This window comes from Panthera leo, chromosome B4 (genome assembly GCF_018350215.1).
Source record: "Panthera leo isolate Ple1 chromosome B4, P.leo_Ple1_pat1.1, whole genome shotgun sequence".
In the NCBI taxonomy this organism is placed as follows: Eukaryota; Metazoa; Chordata; class Mammalia; order Carnivora; family Felidae; genus Panthera; species Panthera leo.
In genome coordinates this window covers 123,408,609-123,428,188 of record NC_056685.1, presented here as the reverse complement: position 1 = coordinate 123,428,188, position 19,580 = coordinate 123,408,609, and the positions used below count along the sequence as shown (strand labels likewise).

At 41.0% G+C, this 19,580-nt stretch overlaps 1 protein-coding gene across 1 annotated transcript in view; it reads left to right on the top strand.

Moving 5' to 3' along the window:
* Positions 1 to 261: 261 nt before the first annotated feature.
* The window catches only part of LOC122225013 (putative tetratricopeptide repeat protein 41), an 81,745-nt gene continuing 62,426 nt past the window's right edge, over positions 262 to 19,580 (top strand). The window contains 5 exon segments of the mRNA XM_042947557.1: positions 262 to 765; positions 4,644 to 4,792; positions 15,673 to 16,262; positions 16,265 to 16,533; positions 16,535 to 16,637. Of these exon segments, the coding sequence (XP_042803491.1) occupies positions 15,836 to 16,262; positions 16,265 to 16,533; positions 16,535 to 16,637 (799 nt within the window). The 5' untranslated portion in view covers positions 262 to 765; positions 4,644 to 4,792; positions 15,673 to 15,835.

Below are 19,580 nucleotides of genomic sequence, written 5' to 3'. Positions count from 1 at the left end.
GAACCACTTCCGGATCCTCGAGCGCGTTTATTCCGTGACCAGGGGAAACGGTAGTCATGGCAACGGTTCTTCACTCTTTCCTGGTCTACCGTGGGGTCACGGTGGGAATGATTCCAGTGCGACTTTTCGCCGTCAGCTTTCTCTCTGGCAGTGCTTCTGGGGAAAGAGAAACACGTGAGAGGTTGAAAATCGCCCGAGCACTTTTTAGATGGGGTGGTGAGAAACTACAGTTACCGGCATGCAACGCACAGGGGGGTGGGGGGAGGTACACTGTATTGAATGCTGGGAATTGTAGTCTTTGGACTTCGGGCCAGCTGCGTAGCTTGGCTCTTCCGCATTTCCCAACGTGTCTTTGCGGGATTTCGGTGCTGCGTGGTTTAGAATTTACGTCTCGTTCTGTTTGTAGTCGATGTCTGTACTTATTCCAGGACTCTCCACTGTATCACAGCCTGTAGAAACAGGCCCGGAGAGCCCCGACACCCTGGCCAAAGCCGCCCAGTGTTCGGGGGTCGGCCTTTCCGAGTCGGGGTTCCACTTCTGGTCGGTAAATACGAATCTGGCTCCTCCGGCATCATTTGAGCCGCCGGAGCCTTTTCTGCGTTCCGTGGCCGGAGCCTGTGGCCTCCCTGGTTCGGTTTGTAGAAGAGGAGAGTGGGGCTTCTTTTTTTCCTTTGAGGAAAATTTAGAACAACTTCGATGCCCTCAACTCACTCCTAAAGCTCAAAGGCGGTGACCAGCGGCCCTAGAATCCCTACCATAAGCCAGGTGGAGCGCGTGTTCGTAAAATTCCGTCTAGCACAGAAAGAAAAAAAAGTACTCGTTTACTCGGTTTAGGAGGATACACCTGCAGATATTTGAAAGCAAAACCTGTGGGGCTGCAAATGAGAGGGTGTGCAGCCTGGTCACTTCATAGAAATACCCAGTCAGCGTTTAGAAAGACACAAAGCACCAGGTGGCTTTCCGGCGAGGGAAGTCCCTCACCCTAAGCTCGCGTCTTTGGAAATATTTTCTGTGTCTCTTTAACCTAGTCTTTCCATACGCCCCCGAAGCCGACCTCGTTTCCAATAAAAACCAATCCCTTCTCGCTTCCTCCAGAAAAAATGGAACTTTGAATTTGTTTTTAGATAATTATCCGAATTCCTAAAGACAAGCTTTTCAGTTGAAAGTCTACCATAATCTTTTGTAACTTCCCCTGTTTAGGTTGGCCAATCTTAACTCTTGTGGTTGGTGTTTACACATTGTGGTGGTGAATTATTTACATCTGCCCAGATTGTCAACGTTTGTTATTAGTAAGCAAAGGGTACCTTGCAAAGTTTTTTTTAAATGCTTCTGTGATTGTATTTTTTTTTTTTTTTGAGTATGCTAGGGTGGAAATTACATTCAGAAGTCTCAAATAATTGCATTTTTGTATATTTTAGCTCCTGTTTATTATTATTATTATTGCTTGTAGAAAAGGGGGGGTTCTTTCACTTTTCTGCATTTCACAGCTCAACCTCTTCACCTTTTTCTCTAGTTCTGGACAAGTAAGCAACCAGTTCTGAAACTGCGAATTCCATCTGAACTGGTCAGTGGTGGCTAGTTCAGTGTTGCACCTGGAGGGAACTGAGAATGATACATGACTTCCAAAATAGATCCATTGCTTGTGGGTAGAGGCTTCATCAGATGATGGTGGGGATCTATGAGGCAGGCAAGACCTGAGACACGGTCTGGCAGAAGATGGCTGGCTGTTGTCTGGCTCAGCTCTGCCCCTTTAAGATGGGATCCCTGGCTGTGCACCTTGTACAAGGAAAGGGCAGCTTGTTCAGAATCCAGCCTTGCCGTTTCTCCCCTGGGGTCTCCACCTCTTCTGATTTTGGACCCATTGTTGATTCTCACTTCCCATCTTGGTCTAGTTCCTCCAGAACTTATACCCCAGGCTGTTATTAAACTCCCTAGCTTTGGATCTGATTCTTTTGCTTTCTAGTTTTAGTTTTTCCCTTTGACACCATATGTCCATGGACACTACTGGAAAAAGCTGCCTTTGTTGTTGTTGCTGTTGGTAAGCTTCTTCTTGGAAGAGAAAACCATATAGGCAAAGGGGTGCCCTCAGGGGCATTGGACAGCTCACCTGGTGACAGGTGTAGTCCCACAGTGAGGAGTCAGGGAGAATGCAGACCAGGGAGATGACGGCAGGAAAGCAGTTGCAATCAGGGAGCGTTAAGGAATGAGGGTGAGCATCATGGTGAATCTGTTGGTTGGGTCATTCATCCATTCATTCAGGAAGTGTTGATCTGGTACGTGCCCGGTGTCATGCAAGGTGCCGGCAGTACACGGGTGAACAACGTAGATATAGTCTCTGTGCAGAGCTTGAACAAATATTAATGGTGGACTTGCATAAGTACACGTATCTTATTTAAACTGAAGCAAAGATATAAGAGAATGACTGCAGAAGAGTATGAGGGGATTTTTGGAGTGATGGAAGTGCTTTTGATCTTGATTTTGGAGGTGGTTAGTGGATTAAAAAAAACCTCTACACTTAAAGAAGTGGATTTTGTGTGTAAATTATACCTTGATAAAAAAAATCATAGCAACTATCATTCTAAATTTTTAAAAATGTTTATTTATTTTTGAGAGACAGAGTGCGAGCAGGGAAGGGGAGAGAGAAAGGGAGGCACAGAATCCAAAGCAGGCTCCAGGCTCTGAACTGTCAGCACAGAGCCCGATGCAGGGCTCAAACTCACAAACTGCAAGATCATGACCTGAGCCGAAGTCAGATGCTTAACTGACTAAGCCACCCAAGTGCCCCTATAGCAAATATCATTCTAAACAGCAAAACACTAAAACCCATTTCAGTAGGAATCAGGAACCAGACAGACATGCCTTTTATTGTCAGAATTGTCCCACATTCTTTAGGAGGGTCTAAGACAAGAACATGAAGTAATTGGCATTAACCTTAAGAAAGTTGAAGTCTTTTATTTTGGAATCGCTTCTTACTGTTGAAATGACTGTATACCCTGGACACCCAAGAGATTCTAGTTAGGGAGGAAAAAAAAAATTTATATATATATATATATGTGTGTATATATATATATATACACACATATATATATACACACACACACACATGCGCGCATACACACACACACACACACAATGTTTGGTAAATTATTGACTATGAGATAAATATATAAACACCAATAGACTTGCTCTAATCTTGCAAAAAAACACATAGAAATGGAAATTTAAGGGCCCCTGGATGGCTCAGTTGGTTAAGCATCCAACTCTTGGTTTCAGCTCAGGTCATGATCTCATGGTTTGTGAGTTTGAACCCCACATTGGGCTGTGTGCTGACAGCATGGAGCCTGCTCGGGATTCTCTCTCTCCCTTTCTCTCTGCCCCTCGCTTGCACTCTCTCTCTCAAAATAAAGAAAAACATTTTTTAAAAAAAGGAAAAAAAAAAGAAACGGAAATTTAAAAGACTTCATGTATATTAGAGGCAAAACCCATCAAATATTTAGGAGTAATTTGATAAGAAAGAGCTCCAACGTGAAAAAAACCTAGAAGATGTTACTGAAGAATATAAAACAAATAGAGAACTTGGGTCAGGTGCCAGACCCTAAGGATTATCTATCGCCATGTAATAAATTATCCCCAAACTATACAGCTCAAAACAGTAAACGTTTATTATCTCATCGTATCTGTAGGTCAGGAATCCAGGAGCGCTGAACTGGGTGCCTCTGGTTCACGGTCTCTCATGAGGCTGTGGTCAGGATGTCAGTGTGCGATGCTGTCATCTAAGGTTTGACAGGCTGCGGGGTTTGCTTCTGTGATGGCTCACTCATATAGCTCTTGGTGGGAGATCTCAGTTCTTCACCTCATGGACATTCGTAGGGCTGTTTGAGTGTGCTCATTGCATGGCAGGTTTCTCCAGAGTGAGTGAAAAGCCGGGGAGTAGCCATAATAAGTCATGACCAACCTCAGAAATCACACACCATCACTTCTGCAATAACCCTATTCAGTGAGAGGGGATTACCCAAAGATGTAAATACCAGGAGTCAGACATCACTGGGGCCATTTTAGAAGCTAGCTGCTACCGCATCTTAGCTGCAAGGGAAGCTGAGAAAGGGTTTATCTGGCATTTTCAGCTTCTTTTGTGAGGGTTGGGCTCATAAGGTGGGGATAAGAATCTTAAGGTGGAGATTCCCCCAAATACAGGAACGGGTTCAGATGACGAACAGTCAAAAGGACTGATAAATGTCCACTGCATGTTTGAATATACAAACAGATCAGTGTAACAACAGAGAGAATCCAGAAATAGATCACCTCAATTTAATACGTGACAAAAGCAATTTTTCTGTTTAGAGGGGAATGGCTAGTTTACTTCATAAACGATGCTGGCCTTGACTGGTTACCCATCTCCAGCAAAGTGAAGTGGGCTCCTATCTCACACTACATAAAACATATCCCAGCTTAGAAGAAAATGAGAGCACCTGTGAGCGCACGCCAGGGATGTGGGAAACCTTGGCTTGAGCATCCAGAAAATACAATGCAAAGCCTATGGTGTTTCCCAGGCCTCCTCCTCAGTTGTTCCTGAATTCCAATTTTTGTATTTCTAGCAGTGGCCCTGTCAAGTGCAGCAAATTAATACTGTGCTTTCCTCCAAGAATGCAGGTTCCTGTGGCATAGGAATCAGCAAGTACTTGGAGGGGAAAAGCACGAGAGAATGTGGGGCTCACTTCTCAACACTTCCTTTCTTTCTGGAGTCTTGTCTTCTCAAATCCTGGTTGCCTGGGTAGCCATCTGATGCCTTTAAGTAAGTTCTCAAGTGTCTGATCCAGCTTCTCTAGTGTCCATCATAGTAAGTTGTAAAAGTAGATGTGGCTCTACCTAGCAGATAGAGAATTCCTTGGTCCTATTTTAATGTGTAAAAAAAAAAAAAGATTTTAGGTAAGACAATAAACTGCCATTATTAGGGGCGCCTGGGTGACTTGCTTGGTTCGGCATCCAGCTTTGGCTCAGGTCATGATCTCATGTTTCTTGAGTTCAAGCCCCATGTCAGGCTCTGTGTTGACAGCTCGGAGCCTGAAACCTGCTTTGGATTCTGTGTCTCCCTCTCTCTGTGCCTCCCCACTCACACTATGATTCTCTCTCTCTCTCTCAAAAATAAATTAACATTAAAAAGAATAGCCATAATTATTTTCTTATGTTAACTTTTTGGTGGTTTTTCATCAAGCAATTTGTGTAATGTTTAATGTTTCTAAGCTGTAGAACTTGCATTATTTTGGCTATAGAACAATAAATGTGTTTCTAAATATATAATGTAATTGCCACTGTAGTTTACATTATATCTTCTTTTTGACCAGTTTTAACTGTGATTTTGGATTATTTGTGATCTTTTCCCTATACCCTGCCCAAACTGACACCAAATATCTTGCTTGAGAATTGACTTTGGATTTATAAAATGGTTACCTGCATTTGCTGATAAAATCTCTGGGTGCTGTAACTTTTATTTATGCAGTTAGAAAGTTTAAATCTATTTTTTTGTTCGTTTGTTTTTAACATGCGGCTTGAACCCATGCCCAACATGAGGCTTGAACTCACAACCCTGAGATCAAGAGCCACAGGCTCTACCCATTGAGTCAGCCAGGAACTCCAAGTTTAAAGTTTTTTTTTTTTTAATGTTTATTTATTTTTGAGAGAGAGACAGTGACAGAGCAGGGGAGTGGCAGAGAGAGAGAGAGGGAGATACGGAATCCAAAGCAGGCTCCAGGGTCTGAGCTGTCAGCACAGAGACCAACGCAGGGCTTGAACTTATGGACTGTGAGATCATGACCTGAGCTGAAGTTGGACACTTAACCAACTGAGCCACCCAGGCACCCCTAAACCTGTTTTAAATTAAATTCACCCATAATCTTGTAGTTAATATTTTCTTTTCTTTTTTTTTTTTTTTGAGAGAGAAAATATGAATGGGAGAAGGGCAGAAGGACAGAGAGAGAGAGAGAGAGAGAGAGGGAGAGAGAATCTTAAGCAGGTTCCGTACTCTGCACAGAGCCCAACACAGGCTCAATCCCATGACCCTGGGATCATGACCTGAGCCGAAATCAAGAGTCAGATGCTCAACTGACTAAGCTACCCAGGTGCCCCTTTTCTACTAATTAAAAACAAACATCTCCCTAGAGTTTGCTTAATAAAAATAGGTCAGTTAAAAAATATCCACCCAATGTCTTTTATTGACTTTGGACACTAGCAGAACATAAGAGGAATTGAATTTCAAATAATATTTGTTAAATTTTAATTTGTGGTAAGTTGATATTTTGCATGATCCAATCATACATGTTGATAATTTACGTTAGGACTAAATAGAGTTTTAGAGCTGGAAGGAATCTTGGAAATCATGTTATTCTACAACTCTCCCTTTCAGTTTTATTTATTTATTAAAAAAAATTTTTTTTCTTAATGTTTTTATTTATTTTTGAGACAGAGAGAGACAGAGCATAAGCAGGGAAGGGGCAGAGAGAGAGGGAGACACAGAATCGGAAGCAGGCTCCAGGCTCTGAGCCATCAGCACAGAGCCCAATGCGGGGCTTGAACTCACAGACTGTGAGATCATGACTTGAGCTGAAGTTGGACGCTCAACCGACTGAGCCACCCAGGCGCCCCTCCCTTTCAGTTTTAAATGATAAAACTATTATATTCTCATGGTGTAAAAAAATGCCCAGTTGGTACAGAAAAGTATAAGGTCAAAGGTAAAAGTTCTAGATTCTTCCCACCTCCTCATTCCCATTCTCTAGAAGTCATTACTGATAGAGTTTCCTTATGCATCCTGCCAAAAATTTGTGTGTATTTGTGCAAAAGTACGTGTGTGGTTAAATTAAAGATGAAATTTTTGATTTTTTAAAAAACAAAGGGAACAATACACATTAGCTTATTCTATTTAATACATCTCAGATATCTCATTCCTTTTTAAATCTGCTATCCTGGTTTTTTTTTCGTTTTCTTTTTAAATTTTTTTTTAAACATTTATTTATTTTTGAGACAGAGACAAAGCATGAACAGGGGAGGGTCAGAGAGAGAGGGAGACACAGAATCTGAAACAGGCTCCAGGCTCTGAGCTGTCAGCACAGAGCCCGACGCGGGGCTCAAACTCACAGACCGCAAGATCATGACCTGAGCTGAAGTCGGCCGCTTTACCGACTGAGCCACCCAGGTACCCCAATCTGCTGTCCTGTTTGATAGGCATTGGTATTGTTTCCAGCTTTTGTTGCTATCACGATTAGTGCTGCAGAGAATGCTTTAACATGCACAAGGTTTTGTGTTCGTGCGTGTTTGTCTGGAGGATAAATATATAGTTTGGAATAGTTAGATCAAAGTGTATATACATTCAAAATTCTATGAGTATTTACTAATTCCTCTGAGAAAAGGCTATACCAATTTATGCTCCCATATCAAACCTCCCCCCTGCACATCCCCTTTAAAAATAATAAAAAAAAAAAAAGCTTAGGAAATTTGTGGTTCTGAGAACTTAGATGAAGTCCCAGAGTTCGGTATTGGCAGAACAAAGTAGAACTCATATTTTAAACATTTATTTTTAAAAAAAAATTTTAATGTGTATTTATTTTTGAGAGGCAGTGGAGGGGGGAGGAGCAGAGAGAGAGGGAGACACAGAATCTGAAGCAGGCTCCAGATTCTGAGCCGTCAGCACAGAGCCCGACCCGGGGCTCTAGTCCACAAGCCCTGAGATCATGACCTGAGCTGAACTTGGACGCTTAACCGACTGAGCCACTCAGGCGCCCTTTAAACATTTCTTACATTGTTCTAGCCACCTCTTGACTACTGGGAAGAGTTTGAGGGCTTTTTTTAAAAAAGGAAATTTTATTGTGTTAAGATTTCAACAGCCATGAATGTGCATTATAAAAAAGATTGAAAATTAAAAGAAAGGTCAAGGAAGAAAATTGAAGTAACCTGTATGCATTAATGAGATCGATCACCACTAGCATCTTGGTGTCTGTGTTGAAATTTGACATGTATTTTTATTTATTTATTTTTCTGAGAAAGGAGGAGAGAGAGAGAGAGAGAGAGAATGTGTAAGGGAGGGGAGAGAGGGAGAGGGAAAGGGAGAGATAGAGAATCTTGAGAGAATCAGTTGTGAGATCATGACCTGAGTGAAACCAAAAGTCATATGCTTAACTGACTGAGCCACTCAGGTACCCCAAAATCTAACATATATTTTTAAATTGAATGGGGATCACACAAGAATACTATTTTTGGAACTTTCTTTTTCACTTGTCAATATGTGGTAAACAGTTTCCCATGTAAATATTTTTGCAAGGTGTCTTTTAACGGATTAACATCGTCTCGTGTCATGACTGTGCTGTAATTGTTCGATTTATTGTTGTTAGACCTTTAGTTTTTTACCAATTTTAAACCATCATAAATATTGCTGCAACGGAAATCCTTATAGATAAATCTTTATATACAAAATGAATTTTTAAAATTGGAAATGCTTGGGGCGTCTTGCATTTTCTATCTCTCTAAAAAAAAAAATTGGAATGCTTGGTAAAAAATATGACATGTTTTAAAAGGATTTTGATACTAAAAATTGCCCCCTAGAATAGTTGTACCAATTTACATTCCCACCAATGGACATTTTAAGCATAAGAAGCTTAAAAAAATCTGGGGCTGTCAAGGGTAAAATTACCAAAGTTAGGTAATTTGAATATAGAAATTTCTAAGCCTTAAAATATTGAGAGAAATTTCTGTAAAAGGTCAGAGGAATTTCTGACCAGTTAATAGATATTCTCATAACTTTTAGTTATAAAGTGCAGTGATCCATGGAGTAATACTGTTGAGGCTGCTGTATCACAAAATATGAAGGCAAACATGTTATAAAGGTAATATTAACTTTGACAACAATAGGAATAGCAAACATTGAGGGCTTAGTATGTACCTTGTAGATTATAAAATATAAAACAGTGATAACTTGCTTAAGAAATCTTAAGTAAGGATATTATGAGAGGTCCATTTTAGAAGTGCTAAAGGGCGCCTGGGTGGCTCAGTCGGTTGAGCATCTGACTTTGGCTCAGGTCATGATCTCACAGTTTGTGGGTTCGAGCCCCACATCAGGCTCTATGCTGGCAGCTCAGAGCCTGGAGCCTGCTTCAGATTCTGTGTCTCCTTCTCTCTCTGCCCCTCCCCCACTTGTGCTCTGTCTGTCTCAAGAATAAATAAACATAAACAAATTTTTTTAAAGAAGTGTTAAAACAAATTTTTATTAAAAAAAAAAAAAGCTTATCAGGTGCTTATTATGCAGAGTCTCATTTAACCCTGTCACATGGGTGTGGTCATCATTTCCAGATTTACAGGTGCAGGTCCTAGTGACAGAGTCAGTTTGAGGCAGGGTTTATATGACTCCAAAATTCATGCTCAACTTCTAGGAGTGTATCCACCATGATGCCCCTTGCTGCTGTCAGATGGGCCAGGGACAGATATTAAATAACTTTCATTTCCTGGTGTAGATGTTGGACCTTTCAATTCTGCTTCAATTTTTTTGATTCTGCCAAGAGAAAGTTAATTTGGTACAAGTTTGTCTTAAATGTCTCTCTAATAAGTACATGTTAATCTACCTTTTCAATAAAAAGAGAAGTGTATCTAACTAGAATTTTTTCACACTGTTTTTTAATGCATTTATTTTTATGGCTACTATCTATTTGTGGCATATGATAAGGGTTTTCCACTTATGGTAATAATGAAGTTTCTAGTTAAAAGTTTTTTGACTTAAATTGCCTTAAAGTAAAATTAAAAGTCACATCTTACTTTTCCATATTTTCTTTCCACTCAAAAATGACTCCTTCCATTTAGGTCTCCTCTACTCCCCCTCCCTGCTCCATTAATCCCCTATTTTGGCAAAAACTGGGAAGGGTCTTTATTAGCAGTTCTGGAGCAAGATGTGGAGATTATTATTATTATTATTATTATTATTATTATTTTAATGTTTATTTATTTTTGAGAGAGACACAAGATGCAAAGGAGGGACAGAGAGAGGGAGACAGGATGTGAAGTGGCTCCATGCTGACAGCAGAGAGCCTGATGTAGGGCTCAAACTCAAGAACCACAAGATGATGACCTAAGCTGAAGTCCCCAAGTCCAATGCTAAATGTACTGAGCCACCCAGGCACCCCTGGAGATTGTTATTTTTATTTTCAGATTTTATTTTTAAGCAATCTTTACACCTAAGGTGGGGCTTGAACCCATAACCTCAAGACCAAGAGTCACACACTCCACCAAATGAGCCAGCCAGGGGCCTCTAGAGATTTTTTTTAATTTAAAAATTTAATTATAAAATAATATAGCTATAATTCACAGCCTTTTTTTTTGAAAAGCACTTGTTAGCATTGAATGAACCTCCCTCCACGTGGCTTCAAGCTACCTAGTCACAGCCCCACTCCCTCTCCCCCCATGGTGCCTTCAAGATGGCAGGCACCATGTTTTGGGAGCTTTCCTTTCCCCAAAACTTTGTAGTAGCGCCATCGCATCACATCAATGATAGGAGCAGCTTCTGTCTTGTTTTCTTTTTGGCAGCATTTACCCATGTCTGCTCACTGCCCAAGGTCCACAGTTTGTCAAGGTTGACAGTTGGGCAGAAGCTCTTTAAGTGGTGATGCCTCATGCCAACTTTCCCAAAGTAACCTGGGTGATATTTGTCAAAGTTGGTCCCGTGGTGATGCATGCCACCAGCATTACCCTGGCCTCCTGGGTGCTTCTGGTGCTGTGAGGCTGCCGTGGCCGTGGCTCACGTGCCCCTGGCTCATGTGGCCCTGGCTCACGTGGCCCCGACGTTTCTGGGTCTTCCTCTGTCTGGATGGCATGTCCCTGGATGGCAGCCCAGAGGTAAGAGTACAGTCATTTTGATTAGAGAAATAGATAATGCTGCAATCTGCCATAATTAGCCATTCTAACACAGCTACCATATCATTTTTCTTTTCTGTTTTTCCCTCCTGTGCATTTCTTCTGATAATAATAGTTAACATTCATTGGATATTTGTTACAGACACCGTTCTTAGCATTTTGCATCTAGTAACTTGTTTGATCTTCTCTAGTATTTTATGATATGGATCCTGTCATTCCTATTTTGCAGATGAGGACACTGAAGCATGGTGAAATTGAGAAACTTACCATAAGAACTTGAATCTAGGGAATCGGTCTTCTGAGCTTAGAGCTTTCATTCACCTCTGTAGTGTGCTGTTTCCCATACTTAGCTGCGTTTTGTTGACACTGTTGTTATTATGGCCTACGCTTTTTTTCTTTTCTTTTCACCCAACCATTATAAATATTTTCCTCTTGCTAGTTCTCAGATTTTTGTAAGAATTAAACTTCTTTCAGTATAAATTACATAAAATTTAGATGCACCCATTTTTAAAAAATGTTTTTATTTTTGAGAGAGAATGAGCGCGCACGTGAATGGGGGTGGGGCAGAGAGGGGGACAGAGGATGAGAAGCAGGCTCTGCGCTGACAGCAGAGAGCCCAATGAGGGGCTCATATTCACGAAACAGGAGATCATGACCTGAGCCAAAACCAAGAGCCATGAGATCATGACCTGAACTGAAGTCAGACGCTCAACCGACTGAGCCAGCCACCCAGGCACCCCTAAACGCGCCCATTTTAAATGTTCAGTTGATGAATTGTGATGAATGCCTCTACCTAACCACCACTATAATTAAGATATAGAACATTCCCATTGCCCTACAGAGTTCCCTTGTGACTCTTCCAAGTTATTTCTGTCCCCTGCCCCTCCACTAGGCAAGCGATGCCTTCTTACTGATTTCTATCACTGCTCTAATTTTCTTCTTTCTCTTCCACCCATGAGTTTACAATTAGAAATGTAATGTGTAATTCCCAAAACTTGTGAATTTTTTAGGTATCTTTCTGTTATTAGTTTCTAATGCAATTCCATGGTGGTTAAAGAGTGTACTTTATATGATTTCAGTTCTTTCAGATTTGTTGAGTTTTGGTTTATGGCATAGAATGGAGGTTGACAAACATCGTTTAAAGGGCCAGAAAGAGGGGTGCCTGCATGGCTCATTCGGTTGAGCATCCAACTTTGGCTCAGGTCATGATCTCACGGTTCATGGGTTAGAGACCTATGCTGGGCTTTGCACTGACAGTGTGGAGCCTGGTTCGGATTCTCTGTCTCCCTGTCTCTCTGTGCCTCTCCTGCTTGCTTTCTCTTTCTCTCTCCCAAAAATAAATAAACAATAATAAAATAAAATAAAAATAGAGGGCCAGATAGAAAATATTTCAGACTTTATACTCAAAACCTCCTCACAGGCTCAACTTCTCAACTCTGCTGCTGTAGCATGAAATACATAATATATGAATGGGGATGGCTGTGTTCCAATAGAATGTTCTCTATAAAAACAGGTTAACAGATGGGCTTTAACTTCCGGTCTGTAGTTTGCTGACCCCTGGCCTAGCATATGATCTATCTTGGTGCTTGTTCTACGTGCACTTGAGAAGAATCAGTATTCTGCTGTTGTTGGGTGGAATATTAAAAAAAAAAAATGTCAGGTTGTTTGATGGTGTTTTTCAGATCTTTTGTATCCTTGCAGATTATTTGTCTTCTTGAACTATCGATTAGTGAGAGAAGAATGTTGAATCTCTGACTATGTTAAGGTTTGTCTGTTTCTTCTTTCTGCCGGTTTTTGCTTTGTGTATTTTGGAGCTCTGTCGTTAAGTGCATACACTCTTAAGATTGTTAGGTCTTTTTGGTGGACTCCTTTATCATCATGTAACGTCACTCTCTATTCTTAGTAATACTCTTTGTTCTGAAGTCTACTTTTTCTTTTTTCTTCTTTGTGTATTTTTGAGAGAGAGAGAGTTTATGTGCGAGCAAGGGAGGGGCAGAGAGGGAGACAGATAATCTGAAGCAGGCTCCACACTGTCAGTGCAAAGCCCAACTCGGGGGCTCAAATCCATGAACCATGAGATTTGAGCCATCCAGGTACCCCGGACTTTTTCTGAGATACTCTAGTTCGCTTAGGCTTTATGCTCCCATACTGCCTGAAGTCTAATAACTGAAAAAAGCTATTTAATGTGTTTTGTCAGTTTTCTAATTTTCTTAAGAAGATAGATAAGTCTAGTCCCTCTCGTTCTATTATGGCTACAAGCAGAAGTCCATAACTGTCTTTTTAACAGATGCACAACCTGCCGTCCATGGTTGTACTTTTATCCTCTTAGCTAGTCCCTTGGCAAAGACCATTTAGTTTGCTTTCTTTCTTTTACCATTTTTCCTGTCAGAAACAATATAATGAACATCTTAATGGCTATAGTTTTTCACTATTTCGATTAGTTCCTTGGAGTGATTCCCAGAAAGTGGAGTCATTGAGTCAAACATTATAAACGCTTTAATATATTTTGAAATATATTGTCACTTGTCTTCTAAATATACCTTCCAATCGCTTTCTGAAATTACCAGTTTACAGTTCCATAGCTATATGTGAGATAAAAGTTTCACCAGTGTTTATATACTTATACTTAAAAATCTGTATCATTGCTTTAAACGTTTAAAAAAAAATTCTAGCAAGGTTGCATATGCGTTTATATATATTCTTGCATTGTTTTTCTTTTTTATCTATTTGTGTCTTTTGCTTATATGTCTACTAGGATGTCAGTATTTTTTTTAGAGTAAAGATAAATTTATTTGTGGCAAATATTTTTTAGAGCCCAATGATTACCTTTTATGTCTTTTCAAAATGTAACTATATCTGTCCATTTTTTTGGTGATTTCTTCTATAGCTTGTAAGTTTTAGAAGTCCTCTCCCGGTCTGACAAATATTCAATAATGTTTTCTTTTAATTTGAAAATTATGTTAAATTCTGTCATTTGACAAATATTTACCTTTCACCCACTCTGGACCAATTATTATGTTAGGTGTTGGGGACATGGTAGAGACCAAAATAGAAATGACCTCTGATTGCATGGACCTAGGAGAAGGTGGATATTTGCAAGGGCTGACAATTTAATTTTAGCCTCCTACTTGGCAAGAGAGAAGTCTGTTAATAAAGCACTTATGACGCCTATTCTGTCGTTTTGGGTAACTTTTTTTTTTTTTTGGTACAGTAGTGTGAGAGTATGGCTTAAATTAATTTTTCTTTTCAAATTGCCACTTGTTATTACAATATCATTTATTGGATAGGTATTTCCCACCCATTGATTTAAGGTATTTCATGATCTCTATAATATGGAGGCACTATAATATATGTGTTCTGGAGTCAGGCTAACCTGTGTTTAGATCCTGGCTATCCACGCACTAGCCAAGTGACTTTGGACATGCTTATCCTATTTGAACTTCCGTTTCTTCATCTGTAAAGTATGGTGGCAATATTATCTATTATTGAGCTATTGTAACAATTAAAAGCAAAAGGGTTAACACTTTTTATTTTTATTTTATTTTATTTTTTTTTTAATTTTTTTTTTTTAATGTTTATTTATTTTTGAGACAGAGAGAGACAGAGCATGAATGGGGGAGGGGCAGAGAGAGAGGGAGACACAGAATCGGAAGCAGGCTCCAGGCTCTGAGCCATCAGCCCAGAGCCCGATGCGGGGCTTGAACTCACGAACCGTGAGATCGTGACCTGAGCTGAAGTCGGACGTTCAACCGACTGAGCCACCCAGGCGCCCCATGGGTTAACACTTTTTAAAAACGTGCTGCATTATTCTTGTCAGATGATCCTGATGAAAAATTGCCCTATACCTGATCACACGATGTTTTTCCACAGGTGAAGGCAAAAAACATAACCCAAAAAGCAAAGTTTCATATGGAAATGAGTTTGCATTAAGAAAATGCTCATGTTGGGGCACCTGGGTGGCGCAGTCGGTTAAGCGTCTGACTTCAGCCAGGTCACGATCTCGCGGTCCGTGAGTTCGAGCCCCTCGTCGGGCTCTGGGCTGATGGCTCGGAGCCTGGAGCCTGTTTCCGATTCTGTGTCTCCCTCTCTTTCTGACCCTCCCCCATTCATGCTCTGTCTCTCTCTGTCCCAAAAAATAAATAAAAAACGTTGAAAAAAAAATTAAAAAAAAAAAAAAGAAAAAAAAAAAAGAAAATGCTCATGAAACGAGGTCGTTTTTAACTTTTTGCTTCTCAGCAGGGTGCACGCATATCTACGTCGTTGTTGGAGGGCGTGTGTTTTATCATTGGCTCAGTGGAATTGAATTCCCAGCTCACGTAGGTGGTTGGAGTTCATGTGAGCCTGCTCAATTTAAGATTAAAAAAAAAAAAAAAAAATCACAGAACTCTGTCAAGGTCTTTGATCCCGACTTCCTTGTCTCTCAGATGCCGGGTGCACTACTGGTGTTGGGCCTTGTGACACTTTGATTTCTTCCTCTTGTCCTGACCTCAACTTCATAACCTATTTGCATTCTTGCTTCTGGTCTTGGTCAGTGGTCTTGAGTAAGTCTGCTCCTAGATGCGTTAGGCTCATTTTCTGCATTTGTCTTCCTTTTCACTCTCTCAGGAAGTCCCCTTGCATAATCTGCAAATTCACAGGGGGCAGAAGTGGCAGTGGGTGGGGCCTCGTGTCCAGGGCCTGCTCACCTCCGGGCTCTCAGCTCTTCAGCAAAAGCTTTGGGGGAGAACAGGGGAAATGTGAACTTCCTTTAATCCTAAAATGAACATTCTTGTTTTTTTTCTTTTTCAGTCCTAACTTAAACTGGATTTTCAACTCTGATCTGTCCATTGGTTGGCACCTCTCATCGTCGGGAAAGTTTTCAGAGTGTTTGTAGCAAACACAATTAGGAGGAATTCTTAGAAGCAGCGGAGGTTGGCAACTGTGCCAGGATAATTGTTACATTTTAAACGCGATGTCATCCCCTGAGCAAAGTGAAATGAGCCAGAAGGCACATGTAGACAGGTATGCCCAATTTATTTTAAAGCCCCAGAAACCCATTCAGCCTTACATCTGCTCGACTCTGAGTGATTTTCAAGAAGAGAGAGACTTTCTGGCCGACTACATCTTTCCTCAGCTTAACGAAGTCTGCAATTCCCGGGCCACGTATTTCAAAGCCGTGGACCTGAGGTGGTCAGCGTTGAAGGCCCCGCCACCCTCACCCTCCAAGCTGTTCAGACAGCATTCTTGTCTCCACTCCCAGTATCTGAAGCTCTGTCTCGACTATGTGAACAGCTGCTTTCCTTTCTTCATCTGCATGCTGGGTCAGACGTACGGGGACTTCCTCCCTGACCATGTGCCTCTAATGCTCTCCAGAGTGACTAACTTGTTCAGTTTATCCAGGTAGAACAGAACCTCTACGTTGCTGCAAAAAATGGTTATCCTTGGGTCCTGGAGAATCCCAACTACAGTTTGATGGAGTTTGAGGTCATCCAAGCAGCATTTCTGAATGAGTCTCCATTTCAGTATTTTTACTTTAGGACTGGAACCACGTTGCTGAAGACTTTAGATGAGGAAAAGGAGGGGCCGTCCTCGGGATCTCTGCTGACTGATGAGGAAAAATTAAGGATTGGAAAGCTTAAGGCCAAGATTATTAGCAAAGGGTTCCGTGTCCCGATTTTATAAAGATCTCCATGAGTTGGGGGACCTGGTTTTCAAGGACTGGTCAGTTGTGATAGAACAACTTTACCCAGCCACTTTAATGATCGGAAATATAGGTTAGTAACTACGGAGAGAGCTAAGTCTATTATCGACATAAGGCTAATATGTTTTGTTATGTCTTCTTTGTAAGAGGAACCTTTAAACGACTGAACATATTCCTTAAACCTTTAAAATCGTTACCATATTCCTGTAACATGCATTTCTCCATTTGGAGATTTTTGAAATGGAAAATAAGAGCAAATCAGGGGTCATGGAAGACTGTTGAGGAAGTTCAGGAGCTCTGAGACTACCTAAAATATTTGGCAGTTAATGTGGTAGGTCTGGAGCAGAGCGTCTCGATCAGGGCTCATTGTTCCCTGCGGGGCATTTGGGCCAAATCTGAAGACATTCTGGCATCAGAGCCAGGGGATGGTCCTGGTGTCCTAATGGGTGGAGGTCAGGGAAACTGCCACACATCTTATAGCAGACACAACAGCCCCCCATAGGAAAGTGTTTTCCAACCTGAAATGTCAATAATGTCAAGGCTGAGAAACCCCGATCTAAAGGGAAGAGAGCTTTTATTAATTTTTGGGTGCCTTTTGTATATTTTCACATTTAATCTTAAAGATTTAGCCCTGCAAGGTAGGCACTATAAATCCTGTTTTACAGATGAGCAAATGAAAGCTGCTGTATGGCAGTTAAGTGACTTCTCTGATGTCACATCATTAGCGAGGGATCATTCTGGGATTTGAACCCAGGGCATTTTGACTCTGAAATCCCCCCTCATTTTCTTTCAACCTTACCACTCAGTAATCCATGGACCGGCACTGAGCATCACCTAGGAGCTTGTTAGAAATGCATTCCAGGTCTACTGAATAAGAGTCTGCCTTTTAATAAGATGACCAGGTAAGTTGCATACCCATTAAAGTTTGATAAGCACAGCTTGCCATTCTGCCTCTAAATGAAGTGATTACATTTATTTTTGAAAGTAGTGACTCATGGACACATACAGAATAAAAGGGGAAGAGCAATATTAGAGAATGGCAGAGGTCTTTCACCTAGACAGACTTTGGGAGGGATCTGTGCTGCCCTTAAAATTATATTAAAAAAAAAATAGAATGTTTACACGTATATGTGTGTTTTGCAGGGGGTGGGGGTACAGAGATGGCCTGTGTCTTTGATCAGATTCTCAGAAGGTTCAATGACCCAATGATCCAAAAAAGGTCATGAAGTACTGTTGTAAGGGCCCAATTAATGTGGGCTTGCAACGTGATGGCATGAGGTACATTCCCAAATGCTTTTGGGTGGCCAGGCAGGCCGTAGTCCTTATGGTAGGGAGCAGGTGGATTTGTGGTAAACTGAAGGGACAGAGTTGACTCACCTAAAGTCATTCAAATGCAGCGTTGGTGGGGAGGAAGGGGGTGGTGAAATCCCACCTGTGCCCATCAACTCTGCCTACAAGCCAAATCATTTTGGAGTCCTAGAAAAGAATGCTGTGTCAGTCATAACTCTTTGGGTTGTGGGTGACTCAAACTGACTTTAACGAGAAAGGGATTTATTAGGTTATATAAGTTTAAAGCCCAGGATTAGGTCTGGTTCAGCTCAGGCTTCAACCAGTGGCTCCAATGATGTTACCAAGCCCTGGTGTTTTATTATCTCTCAGCATGGCTCTGCTGTCTGATGCTGCCTCAGTTCCTCGGCTCCTCCACCATGGAAGGAAGGTCAGCTCTAAGTTCAAGTCCGGCAGAAATGGTTCAGAGTCCTATCACTGAGTCTTTCTGCCCCTGAGTAGCCTGAGACCATATGCTTGTATCTGACTTAATCACTGGTGCCAAGAGAGTGTGACGCTCTGATTGGCTAATCCTGGGTCATATGTCACCTTGGAGCTGGAGGTAGAGTCAGACCCACTGGAATAACATGAGTGGAGAGTTGGGACAGGATGTGATACCAAATGATAATCTGAGGCTGTTACTGAAACTAGAGTAGGTGAATGCGTGTTGAGTGTCAAAAACTATCCTGAATGTTTACTACAAGCTTGGAGTTTTAGAATGTCTAAGGACAGACATGTTCTCAGATCTCAGATTTTTCAGTTCCTAGCTGTGTGTGACCTTGAGCAAATGGCAATATTGGTAAGTCTTAGTCTCTTCTTGTGTATAATGGGTTAACATTAGCCACCTTGAGAGTAATAATGTGTGTAAAATACCTAAAAGCAGTGCCTAATGCATATTAGGCACAGAGCAAATAAAGCTAATAAAAACGAATAACCACACACGAGTGCTGGAAGGATATATGCTTTTGGCCAAAGCTTGAAATATGGTTAATAGTGGTATTCTTTATATCACTAGTAGTGACTAATCTCAATCTGAACTGCATTATGTAGATTAATATTTACTAATGTGTTTAAGAATCAAGCCTGTCTCTGTATTTGGGTTAGAGACAGGTCAGGTCTCCATGGTATTCTCCTTTGCCTTTGGTTTTAGTCATTACTGAAAAATTAGCTTGCTTTAGACTTTAGTTTTGAATGTATGATATATGGACTAAATGTGTGAATTAGAAGTTACAGAATGGATGAATTATTTTAAAAAAGACTTTAGAAAGAATTGCTACATTATTTTTCTTTTGTATCTTTGATACCCTTTAATCACCCAGGTAGTTCCAAAATCTGATGGGAGTGGGTGGTGGGTAGCAAAAGGCCACTTGGGAAGCTGGTGGTTATTATAAGACAATATAGAGCTATTTGGTTCATACTCTTCACTCTTAGAAACACTTCTGAGGTCCTTGGAAATACTTGAGATTAGTGGGTGAGGTTCAAGTTCACCTCAAGAAACCCATTAGACTGTGGGATCGTTCCCAATTCTGTCTAAGACCTTGAAATCTGAAGCTGACTTTGGCCAGACTGTAGGATTTCCAGGTCTGTTTGGCTCTAACCTGAACCAAAGGGCAGCCCAGTTAAGTATGGAGGTCCAAGGTAAGGTGAGTATCTTCAGAACCTACCACGTTAGCCTACCTGGTGTTCGTTT